The sequence below is a fragment of the Lates calcarifer genome, unplaced genomic scaffold (assembly GCF_001640805.2).
Source record: "Lates calcarifer isolate ASB-BC8 unplaced genomic scaffold, TLL_Latcal_v3 _unitig_63_quiver_945, whole genome shotgun sequence".
Lineage (NCBI taxonomy): Eukaryota > Metazoa > Chordata > Actinopteri > Centropomidae > Lates > Lates calcarifer.
The window spans coordinates 1-14,338 of record NW_026117868.1 but is presented as its reverse complement, the minus strand read 5'-3'; the positions used below and the strand labels follow the sequence as shown (position 1 = coordinate 14,338).

At 44.9% G+C, this 14,338-nt stretch overlaps 2 protein-coding genes across 51 annotated transcripts in view; both read left to right on the top strand.

The window, feature by feature from the left end:
- Nucleotides 1-6,351, top strand: part of LOC108879369 (uncharacterized) — a 28,600-nt gene extending 22,249 nt beyond the window's left edge. For 39 of the 50 annotated variants that reach the window (XM_051069201.1, XM_051069194.1, XM_051069190.1 and 36 more), the window contains 9 exons: nucleotides 2,242-2,685; nucleotides 2,973-3,440; nucleotides 3,756-4,010; nucleotides 4,098-4,346; nucleotides 4,433-4,690; nucleotides 4,892-5,179; nucleotides 5,266-5,535; nucleotides 5,659-5,742; nucleotides 5,847-6,351. In XM_051069201.1, the coding sequence (XP_050925158.1) occupies nucleotides 2,242-2,685; nucleotides 2,973-3,440; nucleotides 3,756-4,010; nucleotides 4,098-4,346; nucleotides 4,433-4,690; nucleotides 4,892-5,179; nucleotides 5,266-5,535; nucleotides 5,659-5,742; nucleotides 5,847-5,913 (2,383 nt within the window). In that variant the 3' untranslated portion in view covers nucleotides 5,914-6,351. The remainder of the gene's footprint in view (nucleotides 1-2,241; nucleotides 2,686-2,972; nucleotides 3,441-3,755; nucleotides 4,011-4,097; nucleotides 4,347-4,432; nucleotides 4,691-4,891; nucleotides 5,180-5,265; nucleotides 5,536-5,658; nucleotides 5,743-5,846) is intronic. The other 11 variants (XM_051069199.1, XM_051069184.1, XM_051069170.1 and 8 more) reach the window with 4 other exon arrangements.
- Nucleotides 6,352-6,473: 122 nt separating this feature from the next.
- LOC108879371 (H(+)/Cl(-) exchange transporter 4) lies at nucleotides 6,474-12,499 on the top strand. The gene is made up of 12 exons (XM_018670608.2): nucleotides 6,474-7,458; nucleotides 7,923-8,077; nucleotides 8,249-8,348; nucleotides 8,499-8,686; nucleotides 8,792-8,914; nucleotides 8,999-9,205; nucleotides 9,355-9,435; nucleotides 9,679-10,224; nucleotides 10,305-10,492; nucleotides 10,579-10,974; nucleotides 11,068-11,286; nucleotides 11,402-12,499. The coding sequence occupies exons 1-12, from the start codon at nucleotides 7,443-7,445 to the stop codon at nucleotides 11,490-11,492; spliced, it is 2,310 nt and encodes a 769-aa protein (XP_018526124.1). The 5' UTR covers nucleotides 6,474-7,442; the 3' UTR covers nucleotides 11,493-12,499.
- Nucleotides 12,500-14,338: the final 1,839 nt, after the last annotated feature.

Genomic DNA, 14,338 nt, shown 5'->3' with positions numbered 1-14,338 from the left:
AGATTATTTAAAGTTGTGATGGCAGTTGGAATGAAACTTTTTCCAAAGCGTGTTTTTTTTACAGGTTATTTGTCTGTATCTGATGCCAGAGGGGAGGAGTGTGAAGCATGGGTACAGAGAGTAGCAGGGGACGTGTGCTATGATCTGTGCTTTGCAAGTGATGGCAGTGTCAACAAGGGCTGGTAGATTGGGGGAGTGGAGGCCGATTATTTTAAAGCATGTATGAGTGATTTTGAAAAGCTTGTTTCAGTTGTTATGGGGGAGCATGGTGAAATAGCAGGTGGCACACTAGAAAAGGATGAATTTGATAATGCTACAACACAGAAGAAGCAGAAAGTGGGGTTTAACTGTGAGGGAATGTTTGAATGACATGGGAGTCTCTGCTGACAGCGTTTATGGATGCTGTTGGAAAAGTTCAGTTTACTGTTCAGATAAATGCCAAGGTATTTAAAACTGTCCACTATCTCCACTGGCAGATTGTTGATGTATATGGGGTAATGTGGGGTGTTATTGTTTCAGATGTCAAATATGAGCTCCTTTGTTTTTGTGACTTTGAGGCGGAGGTGATTGTCTGCACATCACTGTGCAAAGTGAGTGGCAGATCGTTGGTAGGCTGTGACTGAGTCCTTGTCTGACAGAAGAGCGAGTATGGCAGTGTCATCAGAACATGTGTACATATGAATTGATAATATTCACAAGGCACATGCAGGGATATAAACATCTATCTGGATTACCACTAGGGAAAAGAAAATTGCCTTAACATATGGACCGCTTAGGAGTGTTAGGGCTGTGATCGCAACATAAAATGATCAATGATGTAAATATCAACCAAATGTAGAATGTATGGGGACTAATAAAAAGTTCAGTGGGCAGTCGCTAATAAAATCCTGTCCTGGCTGTGCGGCTTCAGTATTGTCGGAGAAATCAATGGGTGGTCCTGTGTTCTCCCTGAAGAGTTAACTGCTTGACATTAGCCCTGCTTTGTAGCTCCCTTTGCTGGCAGACCTTGAGTTGTATCTGCTGGTGCTTGGTCTTACGTCCTTTGGTAGGCTCTTGCGTCGCTACCAAAGTTCAGTCCAGTGTACAGCTCTGCTTCAGGCAGACCTCATGGAGGTCAGACAGCGTTGTTCCTACCCTTGTTGTAGGCTGATGAGAAGGAGAGCAACTAATTCTCTCTTGAAGAGCAGCACAGTAGAGACAACTCCTCTCTCTTGAGGAGTCACAGAGTAGAGAGACTCCTGCTCTCTTGGTGAGCGCGGCAGAGAGAGAGTCAGCAGAGAACATCTCCTCTTTGTTGACTCCAGTGACCTCATGGGTCATGGGCGATGCAGCGACCAGTTGTTGCTGGAGTTGAGGATTTTTCACCTTGGTGTGAAAAGTTGAAGGAGCTTGGGAGACTGAGTTGAATGAGCGTTTTTCTGTGGGACAAAAGGAGCCATGTGGTCCATTCTTCCATTTTGACTGGGTTGAGGCCCTACCACAGCGTATTTATTCCTACATTACCCAGAGTTCCTCAGGGCAGAAAGGTAACAGTGCTATGCTGTGTTTCATTTACATTGGAGGTCAGAACTGGGAACTGGGATTGACATCACCTACGAGTTAACAGCGTTCCAGTTGAGAAGTCGGAAAAACATGGACACTCACAGAGTTTCGGAGTAAAACAAATATTTACTCTATCTGAAGAACACCTCAGCTGTTCACTTTAGATATAAATGTAAACACTTCAGAACGTTCTTAAAAAGCTGTTCAAATTTAACTGTTTGAGAAAGAAAGAAACATTGAGCAATGAAAGTGAACAATTTCAAACGTATCCCGGGCTAGCCATGTTATTGCTAGCTATTCTTAGCGATACTGATTGATAACAATGTTCTACATGGTATTTGCACATACAAACAGTGTAGCAGCATGTCCACGGATAAACAGTGAACTGTACTGTGTGTATGACTGATTTAATGTGGAACAAATAAGACCCAACTGCTATAAACAGTGAAATGTTTTGAAATAAATGATTTGAGGATTGACCATTGTTGCCTGACATTCCTGGTTCCTTAAACATTGTGTGAAGTTAGTCAGTAAAAGTCACTGTCATTGTTGTTGAATGTTAGGCTGATTGATTTGACTGTATTCTGCTCATTAGCAGGTATTTTGTAGCTTTCAGCAGCTCCACTCCCTGTATGTCAGTATTGTTTGTCTCTGTTTCTGTTACTGACGTCATAACAACATGTTTTATTCTCGTTCCAGTTTCTCTCCCTGGTTTAAAGTCTTGAATCAAACCAGGTTCTTTGGGAATCTGTTCTGTGCAGCAGCAGAGAGAGAACAGCAGACAGGAGAGAAGATACTGGAGATGTTATCATCAGTCTGCACATATCAAACATTCCCTTTGAATGACAGAGACATGGATGATGATGATCCAGAATATCAGTGTGATTTCCTTCTGGATGTTTTCTCCCATGTGAAGGACTATGAGACTAAAACAGGCCTGAGAGTCCTTCCATCATTACAGTCAGTTTTCCAGTCAGCTCCTCCAGTCTGGTTCATAGACCCCTCAAAGAGAAAGACCTCCATCCTCCTGGAAGTGTTGAAACTCCAACCAGAGAAGAAACGAGTGGAGCTGACAGGCTGTTCAGATGAAGAGAGTGAAGTGAGGAGTCTCCTACAGTGTCTGCCGTATATCTCACAGCTCAGGTAAATGATTATCATTTTCACTAAGGCCTGTGCACTGAAGGTGCAAGGAACTCATTGTTTCTGTTGAGATTGTAATTATTCTGTTTCTCCAAAGTGCCAGGGCCCTTTCAACTGTTTTTGTAGCTTTAATTATTTCTGTTTACACTTGAAGCTGTCCCATCTGTTTTGAGTGTTTAAAGATGAAGATTGAATTTCAGAACAAATTCCATACTACAGTTCACAGAAACATTTGATTTCTCTTAGATAAAAACGAGACATCACATGATTTTTAATCCTTGTGATTTCAGTTTCGTGTCTCAGTCTTCAGATCCTTCAGATGAAGCCAGGTTCTTTGGGAATCTGTTCTGTGCAGCAGCAGAGAGAGAACAGCAGACAGGAGAGAAGATACTGGAGCTGTTATCATCAGTCTGCACATATCAAACATTCCATCTGAATGACAGAGACATGGATGATGATGATGATTATGATCCAGAATATCAGTGTGATTTCCTTCTGGATCTTTTCTCCCATGTGAAGGACTATGAGACTAAAACAGGTCTGAGAGTCCTTCCATCATTACAGTCAGTGTTCCAGTCAGTTTTCCAGTCAGCTCCTCCAGTCTGGTTCATAGACCTCTCAGAGAGAAAGACCTCCATCCTCCTGGAAGTGTTGAAACTCCAACCAGAGAAGAAACGAGTGGAGCTGACAGGCTGGTCAGATGAAGAGAGTGAAGTGAGGAGTCTCCTACAGTGTCTGCCGTATATCTCACAGCTCAGGTGAGTCAGATTAAAATCCAGCTCATCTTCACCTGTGTCATTTGTCCTTTACAAACATAATGTAGATAAAGATGAATGTCATTTCTCAGGTCAGTAATTATATGGCAGTAAATGGTGTTATTGTATTTTGATATTATCACAGCTAATAACACAAACAATCAGACTGATTCATCTCACTGTATCTTAACTGATCCTTGATGAAAGACATGTTATAACTGCAGTCAGTCTTTAATTCTTGTTCTGTAACTCCACCTGGTCCAGTGAATGTGTGCTCAGTGAGAAACTGTTTTCTCTCTCTGTGTCTCTGATTTTCAGGCTGTCCAGCCACATGGTCTTGCAGCTGTTTCACTGGGTCAGAAGAGGGAGGTTGTTCTGTCCGTTGGCTGTAGACGAGCTTTCTCTTGCCCCTGACAGAGCTCAGCTCTCAGACAGAGAACTGTTGAAGGTCGTCAGTGGTTTGGCGTCTCTGCTCAGATACTGTGCAGTCAGACGTTTAGACCTGACTGAGTCCTGTTTCCCTGCTCAGTGTCTCATTACTCTGCTGCTTCACCCTGGTTCTCTAACAATCAGGTAAAATCTTTCCTGAGCCTCATGAATTCATTCTGATGAACAACAGTTCATGATGTACATTCATTCATTCTTCTGTTCAATCTGCAGACTGAGTGAAGAGAGTTTCCAGCAGCTGCTGACCCTCCTCCATGAGATCCAGGACCAGGACCTGACGTTGTTCTTCTTGTCTAAGGTTGGTGGAGACCTGAACTGCTGCTGTGTGAACTGGGAGCTTCTTCACTATCTGCTGCAGCAGCCGTCAGCTCAGACCATCACTGTGAACCTGAGGAAGAACCACTTCTTACAGGAGAACGTCACACGTCTGCTTCCCTTTCTGGACAGGATTTTATTGAAAAGGTTCATTTATTTATTTTTTACCTTTTACCAGATCCAGACCCACACACAGTTTTAATCACCTGTGTATGTGTTGTTGTGTCTTTCAGGTCCAGTCCCAGCTTTGTGTTGGCCGCTATCAGAGAGATCTATAAAGCTCAGACCAGTCAGATTATACCCAGTTTACAGAGGTCATTGGGTCATGTGATCAACCTGACCTGCAGAGAGCTGGACTCAGAGGACTGTGCTGCTCTGCTCTTCACCCTCAGACATAGTGACAGAGTTAAACTGAACCTGACGTGGACCTCCATACCCACAGAGGAAACACAGTCCATCCTCTGTTCTCTGGACAGAGTTTCTCAGCTCAGGTCAGACATCATGCTTCTCTCTCAGTGCTCAGTCTGTATCAGTTCACTCCAGCACACTGATAGAAAAGAATTATTATACAATATGACAATAAGAGTTTTCCTTTAGATCAGTATTACTGATTATTGGTAACTGATACATGAAGATGAAATGTATATTATTATTATCAATAAATAGTTTCATTTGTTGTATTTCTGCATCAGTGTCGACAGGAATCTGCTGCTGAGGTTCATCCACTGCTGCGCTGCCTCTGACGTCCTGCAGGAGGCAGCATCAGATCTGTTCAGGACTCTCCAGCACAGGTTGGATCTGTCCTGCTCCTCCTGTGTGGAGCTGGAGGATCAGACTCAGACTCTGTGTCTGACCGGTGACGACTGCAGGGCCGTCCTGAGACACAGCACCCAGCTCTCACAGCTGGACCTGAGGGACTGTGAGGTGGAGGACAGCGGACTGGACCTGCTGTTTCCTGTCCTCCACAGAGTCCACCTCAGGTGGGAGAGACCACAGACTGACCTAAACCAGAGAAGAAGCAGGTTCAGTGTCATGTTGATGGTAACAGTCTGTTTGTTCTGTTCAGAGCCAGTAAAGCCGTTCTCCTCCAGCTGCTGTCTCTGGTTCCTGTGAACCCTGAGGGGGACTCAGTGAGACGGGCGGAGTCTCTGTGTGCAGCCCTGGGTGGAGAACTGGACCTCAGTCACACCACTCTGGATCAGAGGGCCTGTGGAGCTTTGGCTCTGATGCTGGACTTCTCTGAAGGACTGGAGGAGCTCAACCTCAGTCACTGTCAGCTCACCGACCAGCTGCTGCTCACACTCATCACACACCTGCACAAAGTCCACGTCCTGGAGTGAGTGTCTCTGTGAAGACTGTCCATGATGCAGTGTCAGCTCTGGTCTGGGTGGAGGTGGAGGTGATGTACAGTCACAGATGAACCTCTGTGTCACCTGCTGTGTTTGTGTTCATGTTACAGTTTGAGTCACAACAAGATCACTGATGTTTCCACTGACAAGTTACTGCAGCTGGTCTGCATCAACCCTTCCACTGTCACTGTGAGGTGAGTTTACAGAGACCTCATTCATAACCTCACATCAGTTCATACAGGTCCATGTTACTGTGGCTGAATGATGACGTTTGCTCTCTGCTCTGTTTTCTCCCCAGACTCTTCGGTAACAACATCGTGGACAGAACAACCTTCAAGAAACACACGCAGTTTGAAATATGGTGAACCGGTCGTCAGTGAGGTGGTAACGTGATCGTCAGGGAATCAGACCGATCATGAGACGATGATGTTATTGTAGAGCAGGTCAGAGTCAGTTTACAGCACGACTTACCTCTCGTTCTGAAGCTTCTGCTGAAGCAACGATCATGATTATTATTTTGTTTTATTGTGACAAAACAAACAGGCCTTAACTGTTCTCAGGGTTATGAGCAGACCTCATTTATCTTTTACCTTTTTGTATTTTATGGTAACTAATTTTTAACATAATGACAAAGTAAAGATGTAGTAATGGCACAATCAGGAGAAACACAGGTTCAGTATGTCAGGGTGACAGGATGAAAATAATCTTATATTTAGATAATCAAGAGGAAGTCATTTTCTCTCTTCTATTTAAATGATGATTTTCAGAGTTTTTCCTCATTAAAATACCTAATTTACTGTAAACTGTAGAAATCTGTGTTTTATTGCAAACAGAAACGGTGACATTTGGATAATTCATCTGAAAATCTGTTTCAGTCAGTTACACACTGAGTAAATTTGAAGATGATTTTTATTGGTGCAACGTCCACTTACCTCCAAAAAAACTTTATTATCTGCAAATATAAGAATGGTTTTAACATATTTTGAAATGCACTCAATAAATACCTCAGATGGTGATAAGCCTGTAGCTACATTAGATTTATCATATTTCTCTTCAACCAACAGTTTGACATTGTGACCAAAAAAAGTTGAAAACTGCTGTTGTTTTCCTGATTATAAGAGAATATCACACAATCATTTTATTTGACAGTTTATAAAACAACCCTGACAGTCTACAGCCATGTTAGCAGCACTGTGAGCTAAATGCTACGTTTACCAACTGTCACTAAACACAATGAACTGCTGATGCTGATGGGAATGTCAGGTAAACCACAGTACTGGACATCATGAAGAACTGAGCTGATGATGGCACTAGAGGAAAAGCCAGAGGATCATTAAACTGTGCAGGATTGTAAAAGTTTCTTTTCTTTAATAATGGTGAGTAAATCTGTCAGTGGAAGTTTTTTCAGTGCAGCTTCTAAAACAGTTTAATTTCTCATAATTCTTGTGCAGCAATTTGCAGATTAAACTGCACAACAGTACAACTGTAAAGGGCACATTACACATTAATGCATCAGTAATAAAACCATCAGTAGTTAATTTTCCTGCAGAATGAGTAGCCTACTTTTGATTTGCTGAAAATACAGTTGTATTTTAAAGTACAAGCCTTTTACTTGTAATGGATATCTTTCTGAGTGCGGCATTGCTGTTTGTTTTTAACTTATTATGTGAATCATCTTTCCAATAGACGATCTTTGGCTTCGGTGCGCAACCAACGCGAGATTAGACATATCGCGAGACTGACGGTTTGAGCAGCGGTGTTGTGCTAAGCAGGACGTCGTCTGTCCAAATAACCTCTTTAAACACTAAAATGTCCGGGACAGTCGACTTTATATAACTTACTGATTTAAAAGAAACGTTTTCCACCTGCAAGACGGGCTGTACGTCACAGCGACATGGAGGCCGGCGAAGGTAAAACACCACTTTATCAAGCTAACGTAGCTAGAGGAGGTGTTGCTAATGCTGACGGATACAGCTAGCTTCAACTGCTAACGTAAACAAAGCAGCATTTAATCATAAACCTTTATTTTATTTGTTCATTCGTTGCTGATTTGATGTGAATAAAACCTCAACCAACACGAACGTCAATATAACAATATAATATGAGAGTTGTGCATTAATTTAATCACAGCCAACAGAAATGGTTCTGCTGCAGCCTCTTAAATGTAAGTGATTTATTTGAATTAAAACTGAATATGTTTTGGTTTTAACCACTGGCAGGACATAATAAATACACATTTAAAGGCATCATCTTGAACTGGCATCAGACAGACGCTGACACCAGTCCTCTCCTCTGCAGCATCATGTGATTACAGTAATTAAACCAGTGTTTGGAAGTTGTTCCGTCCTGTTTGATAATGTGTCCTCTCTGTCAGGTGTCAGCAGTGCCACGCCCACAGAGGAGATGAACGGAGCTGGAAACCTGATGGATTTCCTGGACGAGCCTTTTCCAGACGTGGGCACGTATGAAGATTTCCACACCATCGACTGGCTGAGGGAGAAATCCAGAGACACAGACCGCCACCGCAAGGTCAGTCCTGGTCTTCATCATACAAGTTAAAAAAGGTTCCTCTAGGTTTTTAGACTGTTTTCTGAGATTTAAAGGCAAGACAAAGACACAGGGAGCATAACAGATGTGAAAATAAGAAACAAACCCACATGTTATCATGTCAACCTTTTTTAATCTCTGTTTTTCCACCAGATCACCAGTAAGAGTAAAGAGTCCATCTGGGAGCTGATTAAGAGCCTGTTGGACGCCTGGTCAGGATGGGTGGTGATGCTGCTCATCGGGCTGCTCTCAGGTCAGTCAGAGAAGACGACAGACTCATTAGCACTTCCACTCCAGTATTCAGGAGGAAGCTGTTGGTTGTGCTGATCTGCTGATTGTGATATGGCAGCAGGAGCAGCATTTCTCTCTCCTCAGGTGTCCTGACGCCTCCTGTTCTCCACAGGTACGCTGGCCGGAGTGATCGACCTGGCGGTGGACTGGATGACAGACCTGAAGGAAGGCGTCTGTCTGTCGGCCTTCTGGTACAGCCACGAGCAGTGCTGCTGGACGTCCAACGAGACGACGTTCGACGACCGAGACAAGTGTCCGCAGTGGCAGAAATGGGCGGAGCTGATGACCGGCCACGCCGAGGTCAGACCTGGCTCTCATCGCTCATTATCGTGTGAACTATTAAGTGTTTGCTTTGTAGAGAGAAGTGAGTGATGGGTGATTGTTTTTCTGTCTTTCTTCTTTCAGGGAGCAGGAGCGTACGTGTTGAACTACTTCCTGTACATTCTGTGGGCACTTCTGTTTTCCTTCCTGGCGGTGTCACTGGTGCGAGTCTTCGCTCCGTACGCCTGCGGTTCAGGAATCCCAGAGGTAGGAGATGAACTACAGAGAACAAACTCAGTGTCAGGAGTTGTTGTCATTTTCTGATGTGACGCCTCCTGTGGTTTTGTGCAGATCAAGACGATCCTCAGCGGCTTCATCATCCGGGGCTACCTGGGGAAATGGACCCTGCTGATCAAGACGGTCACGCTGGTGCTGGCTGTGTCATCCGGTCTCAGCCTGGGGAAGGAGGGTCCTCTGGTCCACGTGGCCTGCTGCTGTGGAAACCTCTTCTGCAGTCTCTTCTCCAAATACAGCAAGAACGAGGGCAAGCGGAGAGAGGTACTGCTGCTTCTGCTGCGATTAGATGACATGCTACATTCAGAATCAGTGCTATCAGCCGCTCGCTAGACACAAAAGGTGTTTGAAGTGAAGGAAAGCACTTTATTTTATTTTTTATTCCTTTTCTTTTGTCTTTCTGTGTCCTGCAGGTGTTATCAGCGGCAGCAGCAGCTGGAGTGTCGGTGGCCTTTGGAGCGCCCATCGGAGGAGTTCTGTTCAGCCTGGAGGAGGTTTGTTATGAATCCTGCAAACCTGCTGAGCTGTGACACTGTGCTCTGCTCATGTTTGTGGTCCGGTTGTCTGAGCAGTGCTCTTCTCCCTCTCCCTCTAAAAAGCTTAACTCTCTGAATTGTTTTGGCTTTTATTCTTCCTGGTTTTGTGCGTCCTCTGAGTTTTCCTCCTGTTCTTTTATTCTTCTCTTTAAAAACTCCTGATGTCTCCTGACGATCCCTCGTCCTTCCTCCCTCCTGCAGGTCAGTTATTATTTCCCTCTGAAGACTCTGTGGCGTTCGTTCTTCGCTGCTCTGGTCGCTGCCTTCACGCTGCGCTCCATCAACCCGTTTGGCAACAGCCGTCTGGTGCTGTTCTACGTCGAGTACCACACGCCGTGGTACATGGCCGAGCTGGTCCCCTTCATCCTGCTGGGTGTGTTCGGCGGCCTCTGGGGGACTCTCTTCATCCGGGCCAACATCGCCTGGTGCCGGCGGAGGAAGACCACCCAGCTGGGGAAGTACCCGGTCCTGGAGGTCATCGCCATCACGGGGATCACCGCTGTGCTGGCGTACCCCAACCCGTACACCCGCCGCAGCACCAGCGAGCTCATCTCCGAGCTCTTCAACGACTGCGGCGCTCTGGAGTCGTCGCAGCTCTGTGATTACATCAATAACCCCAACATGAGTCGACCTGTGGACGACATCCCAGACCGGCCTGCGGGGCCCGGGGTCTACAACGCCCTGTGGCAGCTCGCCCTCGCTCTCGTCTTCAAGATCGTCATCACCATCTTCACCTTCGGCATGAAGGTCGGTACGAGGAAGACGATGAGGAGTAAATGTGGTTTTTTTCTCATAGCCATGGTTGATCGGTCGTGTCTCCTCTCCAGATCCCGTCAGGTCTCTTCATTCCCAGCATGGCGGTCGGAGCGATCGCCGGGCGCATCGTCGGGATCGCCGTGGAGCAGATGGCATACCACCACCACGACTGGATCATCTTCAAGAACTGGTGCCGGCCCGGAGCAGACTGTGTGACACCCGGACTCTACGCCATGGTGGGAGCTGCCGCCTGTCTGGGTGAGTAAACTCAGTGTCTCCGCCTGAGAGGACGGTGATGACCGGAGAGTGCGTTTAGAAACCAGCTGTGATTGTGTCCCTTCAGGCGGGGGTGACCAGAATGACCGTCTCCCTGGTGGTCATCATGTTCGAGCTCACTGGCGGGCTGGAGTACATCGTCCCCCTCATGGCCGCCGCCGTCACCAGTAAGTGGGTGGCCGACGCCTTCGGGAAGGAGGGAATATACGAGTCGCACATCCAGCTCAACGGCTACCCGTACCTGGACGTCAGGGACGAGTTCACCCACCGCACGCTGGCCACTGACGTGATGCGGCCCCGCAGGAACGACCCCCCGCTGGCCGTCCTCACCCAGGACACCACCACGGTGGAGGACGTGGAGACGCTGATCAAAGACACCGATTACAACGGCTTCCCGGTGGTCGTGTCCAGAGAGTCGGAGAGGCTCATCGGCTTCGTTCAGCGCCGGGATCTGACCCTCGCCATCAGTAAGATGGTTACATCAGATTTCACATGTCACCAGGCTTTTTCTGATTTACATTTGATCCATTAACAGCGACTTTTCCCCGTGTCCATGAACAGAAAACGCCGTCAGAAGCAGGACGGCGTGGTGAGCAGCTCGGTCGTTTACTTCACCGAGGACGCGCCGCAGCTGCCGGCCAGCAACCCGCAGCCTCTGAAGCTGCGACGCATCCTGAACCTCAGCCCCTTCACCGTCACCGACCACACGCCCATGGAGACGGTGGTGGACATCTTCCGCAAGCTGGGCCTCCGCCAGTGTCTGGTCACCAGGAGCGGGTAAGAACACGAGAAAATATCTCAGGTTTTTAAATGATTCAAAAGAACAAGCAGCTGATGAGGCCTGGACAGCTGCAGTGACCTCTGACCCCTCGGCCTCTCTGTGCCTCTGCAGGCGTCTCCTGGGCATCATCACCAAGAAGGACGTCCTGCGACACATGGCTCAGATGATGAACCAGGATCCAGAGTCCATCATGTTCAACTAGCAGCAGAGACGAGCTCCACTCCTCTCCGACAGTGTAAATAGGTAAAACCGGTGCCGACGCTACTGTACTGCAACCTGTGAAGAGCCCCTCCCTCCTCCTGACAGACGAGTCCCACAGCAGCACTGCTCCACGTTCAGTTCAAGGTAACCTCCGACAGGATGCTTCTGTTTTATAGATAGAAAACTCCAGACTCTGGGTGTAGCTAGTTGTTCCTTTAGTGCTGCTTGTTGAGATGAAACGTTAAGCTGAAGGCTGAAGGCAGTATTTGTAACTTCATCATAAAATGGTACTCGGGCGTCACAGAGAAAAAAAAAGTGGGACCAGAAAAATGAGATGTTTGAAGTTCAGCTCCACTGATATTAGTGTGTAAACTCTCTGTAAAGTCGGAGAGTTTGGGAACTGATGCACTTTTATGTTCTGTGTTGCTGCCATATTTATATTAATGCTGCCTGTATCAATGTTAATTTTAATGTATCAGTGGCACCGTACGACACGTTCCTGCTACTTTGACCTGAAGCCACAAACTGACACAGACTGTGTGTCACCGTCTGAAACACTAAATGTTGCTTTCACTGTCAGACTCTCATCAGTGCTGTGTTTTTGTATCTTTGTTAATTTAATGTGTCAAAAGGTTTTGAAAAGCCTTAAAATGTGATTCTCTGCAGAAGCTTAATGGATAATGTCTCTCATCATGAAACTGACAGCTGAAGGCCTCTGCACACAAGATGTGTGTTATAAAATCTACTAATGACTGATCAGATATATGGATCTGATGTGAGTAAAACAGTTTCTTAGATCAGTACTTGATACCTGACTGTTTTGAAAACAGTTCTTTTTCTCAGTTTTCCACTGCTCACACATGGAACACCGGTCTCAAACAGACTAAGGAAGATGACAAGGTGTCAAATAAAAGATAATTCACCATCGCACGAAATCCCAGTGTGTAGGGGCCTGTCAGAGAGAAGTTTCAGAGCTAACTTTAATATTTTTCATCTCAGTAACACAATGTACTGTAAGCTCCTGTTAAAAAAAACTGACACACATAACTCAGTGAAACTGTACCTCTGCTGTTTGTGAGTCAAAGCTAAATGTTGCTGCATTAAGAAGGAAAGATGTTAGAATGAAGGAGAAACACTAAGTGTCTGTAAAGATGCTGATATTTCCCTACATGTGTGGAAAACAAACCAGGAAAGCAAACATTCACAAACCGCTTTTTAAAAATATCAAGACTGCACAGAAAGATTCTGGAAAAACTGAATCCTCACCTGCACATGTTCTGGTTTTATGCCCTCTTTTCCTGTGTCGTGGTATTTGTTGTAGTGAAAATAACCTGTTATTGGTCAGCTCCCAGCTGCTAACAATCATTAAACTGGAACCTTTGAGGGAATTTAGCTTCAGAATATAAACACTCTGTGCTGTTAAAGCAAATGATCAATGTTTTGTTTTTAAATGCCAACAGAATGTATTGGGAAAATAACAGTGTATATATTTAAGATTTATTGTGAGCATTTTTAATTTAATTTCATTTTGTCTGAAACACTAACGTCGAGCTCTGCTTCTTTTTATTTTGAACTTGGAGATATTTATCAGAATCACTACTGGTACAGAAAAATTTGCACTTTTGTGTTTTGGATTTGTAAATGAAGTGAAAAATAAACCTTCCAGTTTACCTGCAGATGGTGAATGAAGGCGCCTCTGTTTGCTTTTTTATTTAAATGTGAACAGTCGACTGACGCTGTAAATCACACCTTGAACACATCATTTAATACCAAGCAGAAACAGATCTTTATTAATCATCAAACAGGAAATAACAGCAGGTTCAACAGTGTATGAACTAAAACACAGAGCTAAGATCGATCTTAAAGCTTCTTTAAAATAGATATTTAAACTATTAACTATTGAAACAGTGGAACACAAGACTAAACAAACTAATTAGATGGAAATAAACTAACATGGAAGTAAGATCAACTCACATTAATGCTGTGAAACAAATCTCTATTTAAATATCTACCACTGTTTCAGTTGCAGCCAAACTTCTCTGAAATAATCTAAAAAGAAAAACACTGTATTTGTCTTTATTCTAATTTGCATGCAGTTCTCTACAAATGACAGTGTCAGGGATAAATTCATGTTTAAACTGACTGAACATCTCTGGGTCTCCTCCTCCTCCTCCTCATGGTTTAGTGCTCCCCCCCTCACCTTTGCTGGCTCTCTCCATGTCAGAATAATACTCCAGGGCTCTGCGCACCGGCTCCAGGATATGTTGCTGCACAACAACACAACAAAAAGCTTGAAAAAAAGATGCAGGGGGAGAAATGTATAATATAGAAAGACATTCAGAGTGAAAATACAAAATCAAAAATAAGATAAATCCAAATTAAACCACTGCTAATCATAAGAGAAAAGCAACAAACCCTCACATTTAGAAGCTGGAATAAAATGTTTTTTATGTCAGAGAGCTTTATATCTCAGAGAATGTCCGGAATGTTTTCTCATTAATATACAACTTTAATTTAGAGTTCTTTTCTCTGTATTTGTCCCTGACGTGCCTCCAGCTCTTATGTACATGTTGCAGTGACAGTTTAGTTCTGTAAAAGAAAGAAAAGCCTGATGATCAGAGCTGGTCTGCGTCTGTGCTGTCTCACCTCCAGACAGGGGAAGAGCTTGGTGAGCTCGTGAAGAGCAGCAGCAGAACGAACCGGATGAAGTTTGTCTGAGACGACGGTTTGGACACTTTGTCTCTGTCCATGAACGGAGTCACAGGAAGCCCTTTGAGTTTCTCTGTGTCGCTCTGTGGGACAACACGACAACACAAACACGTACTTTAAGTAAGAAATACCTGCATC

Bases quoted from the DNA above. Each gene is read 5' to 3' on its own strand.
- LOC108879371 (XM_018670608.2), top strand. The intron at 9,436-9,678 runs GTTTGTTATGAA...TCCCTCCTGCAG, and splicing joins TTCTGTTCAGCCTGGAGGAG to GTCAGTTATTATTTCCCTCT. The intron at 10,975-11,067 runs CAGTAAGATGGT...CGTGTCCATGAA, and splicing joins CGGGATCTGACCCTCGCCAT to CAGAAAACGCCGTCAGAAGC.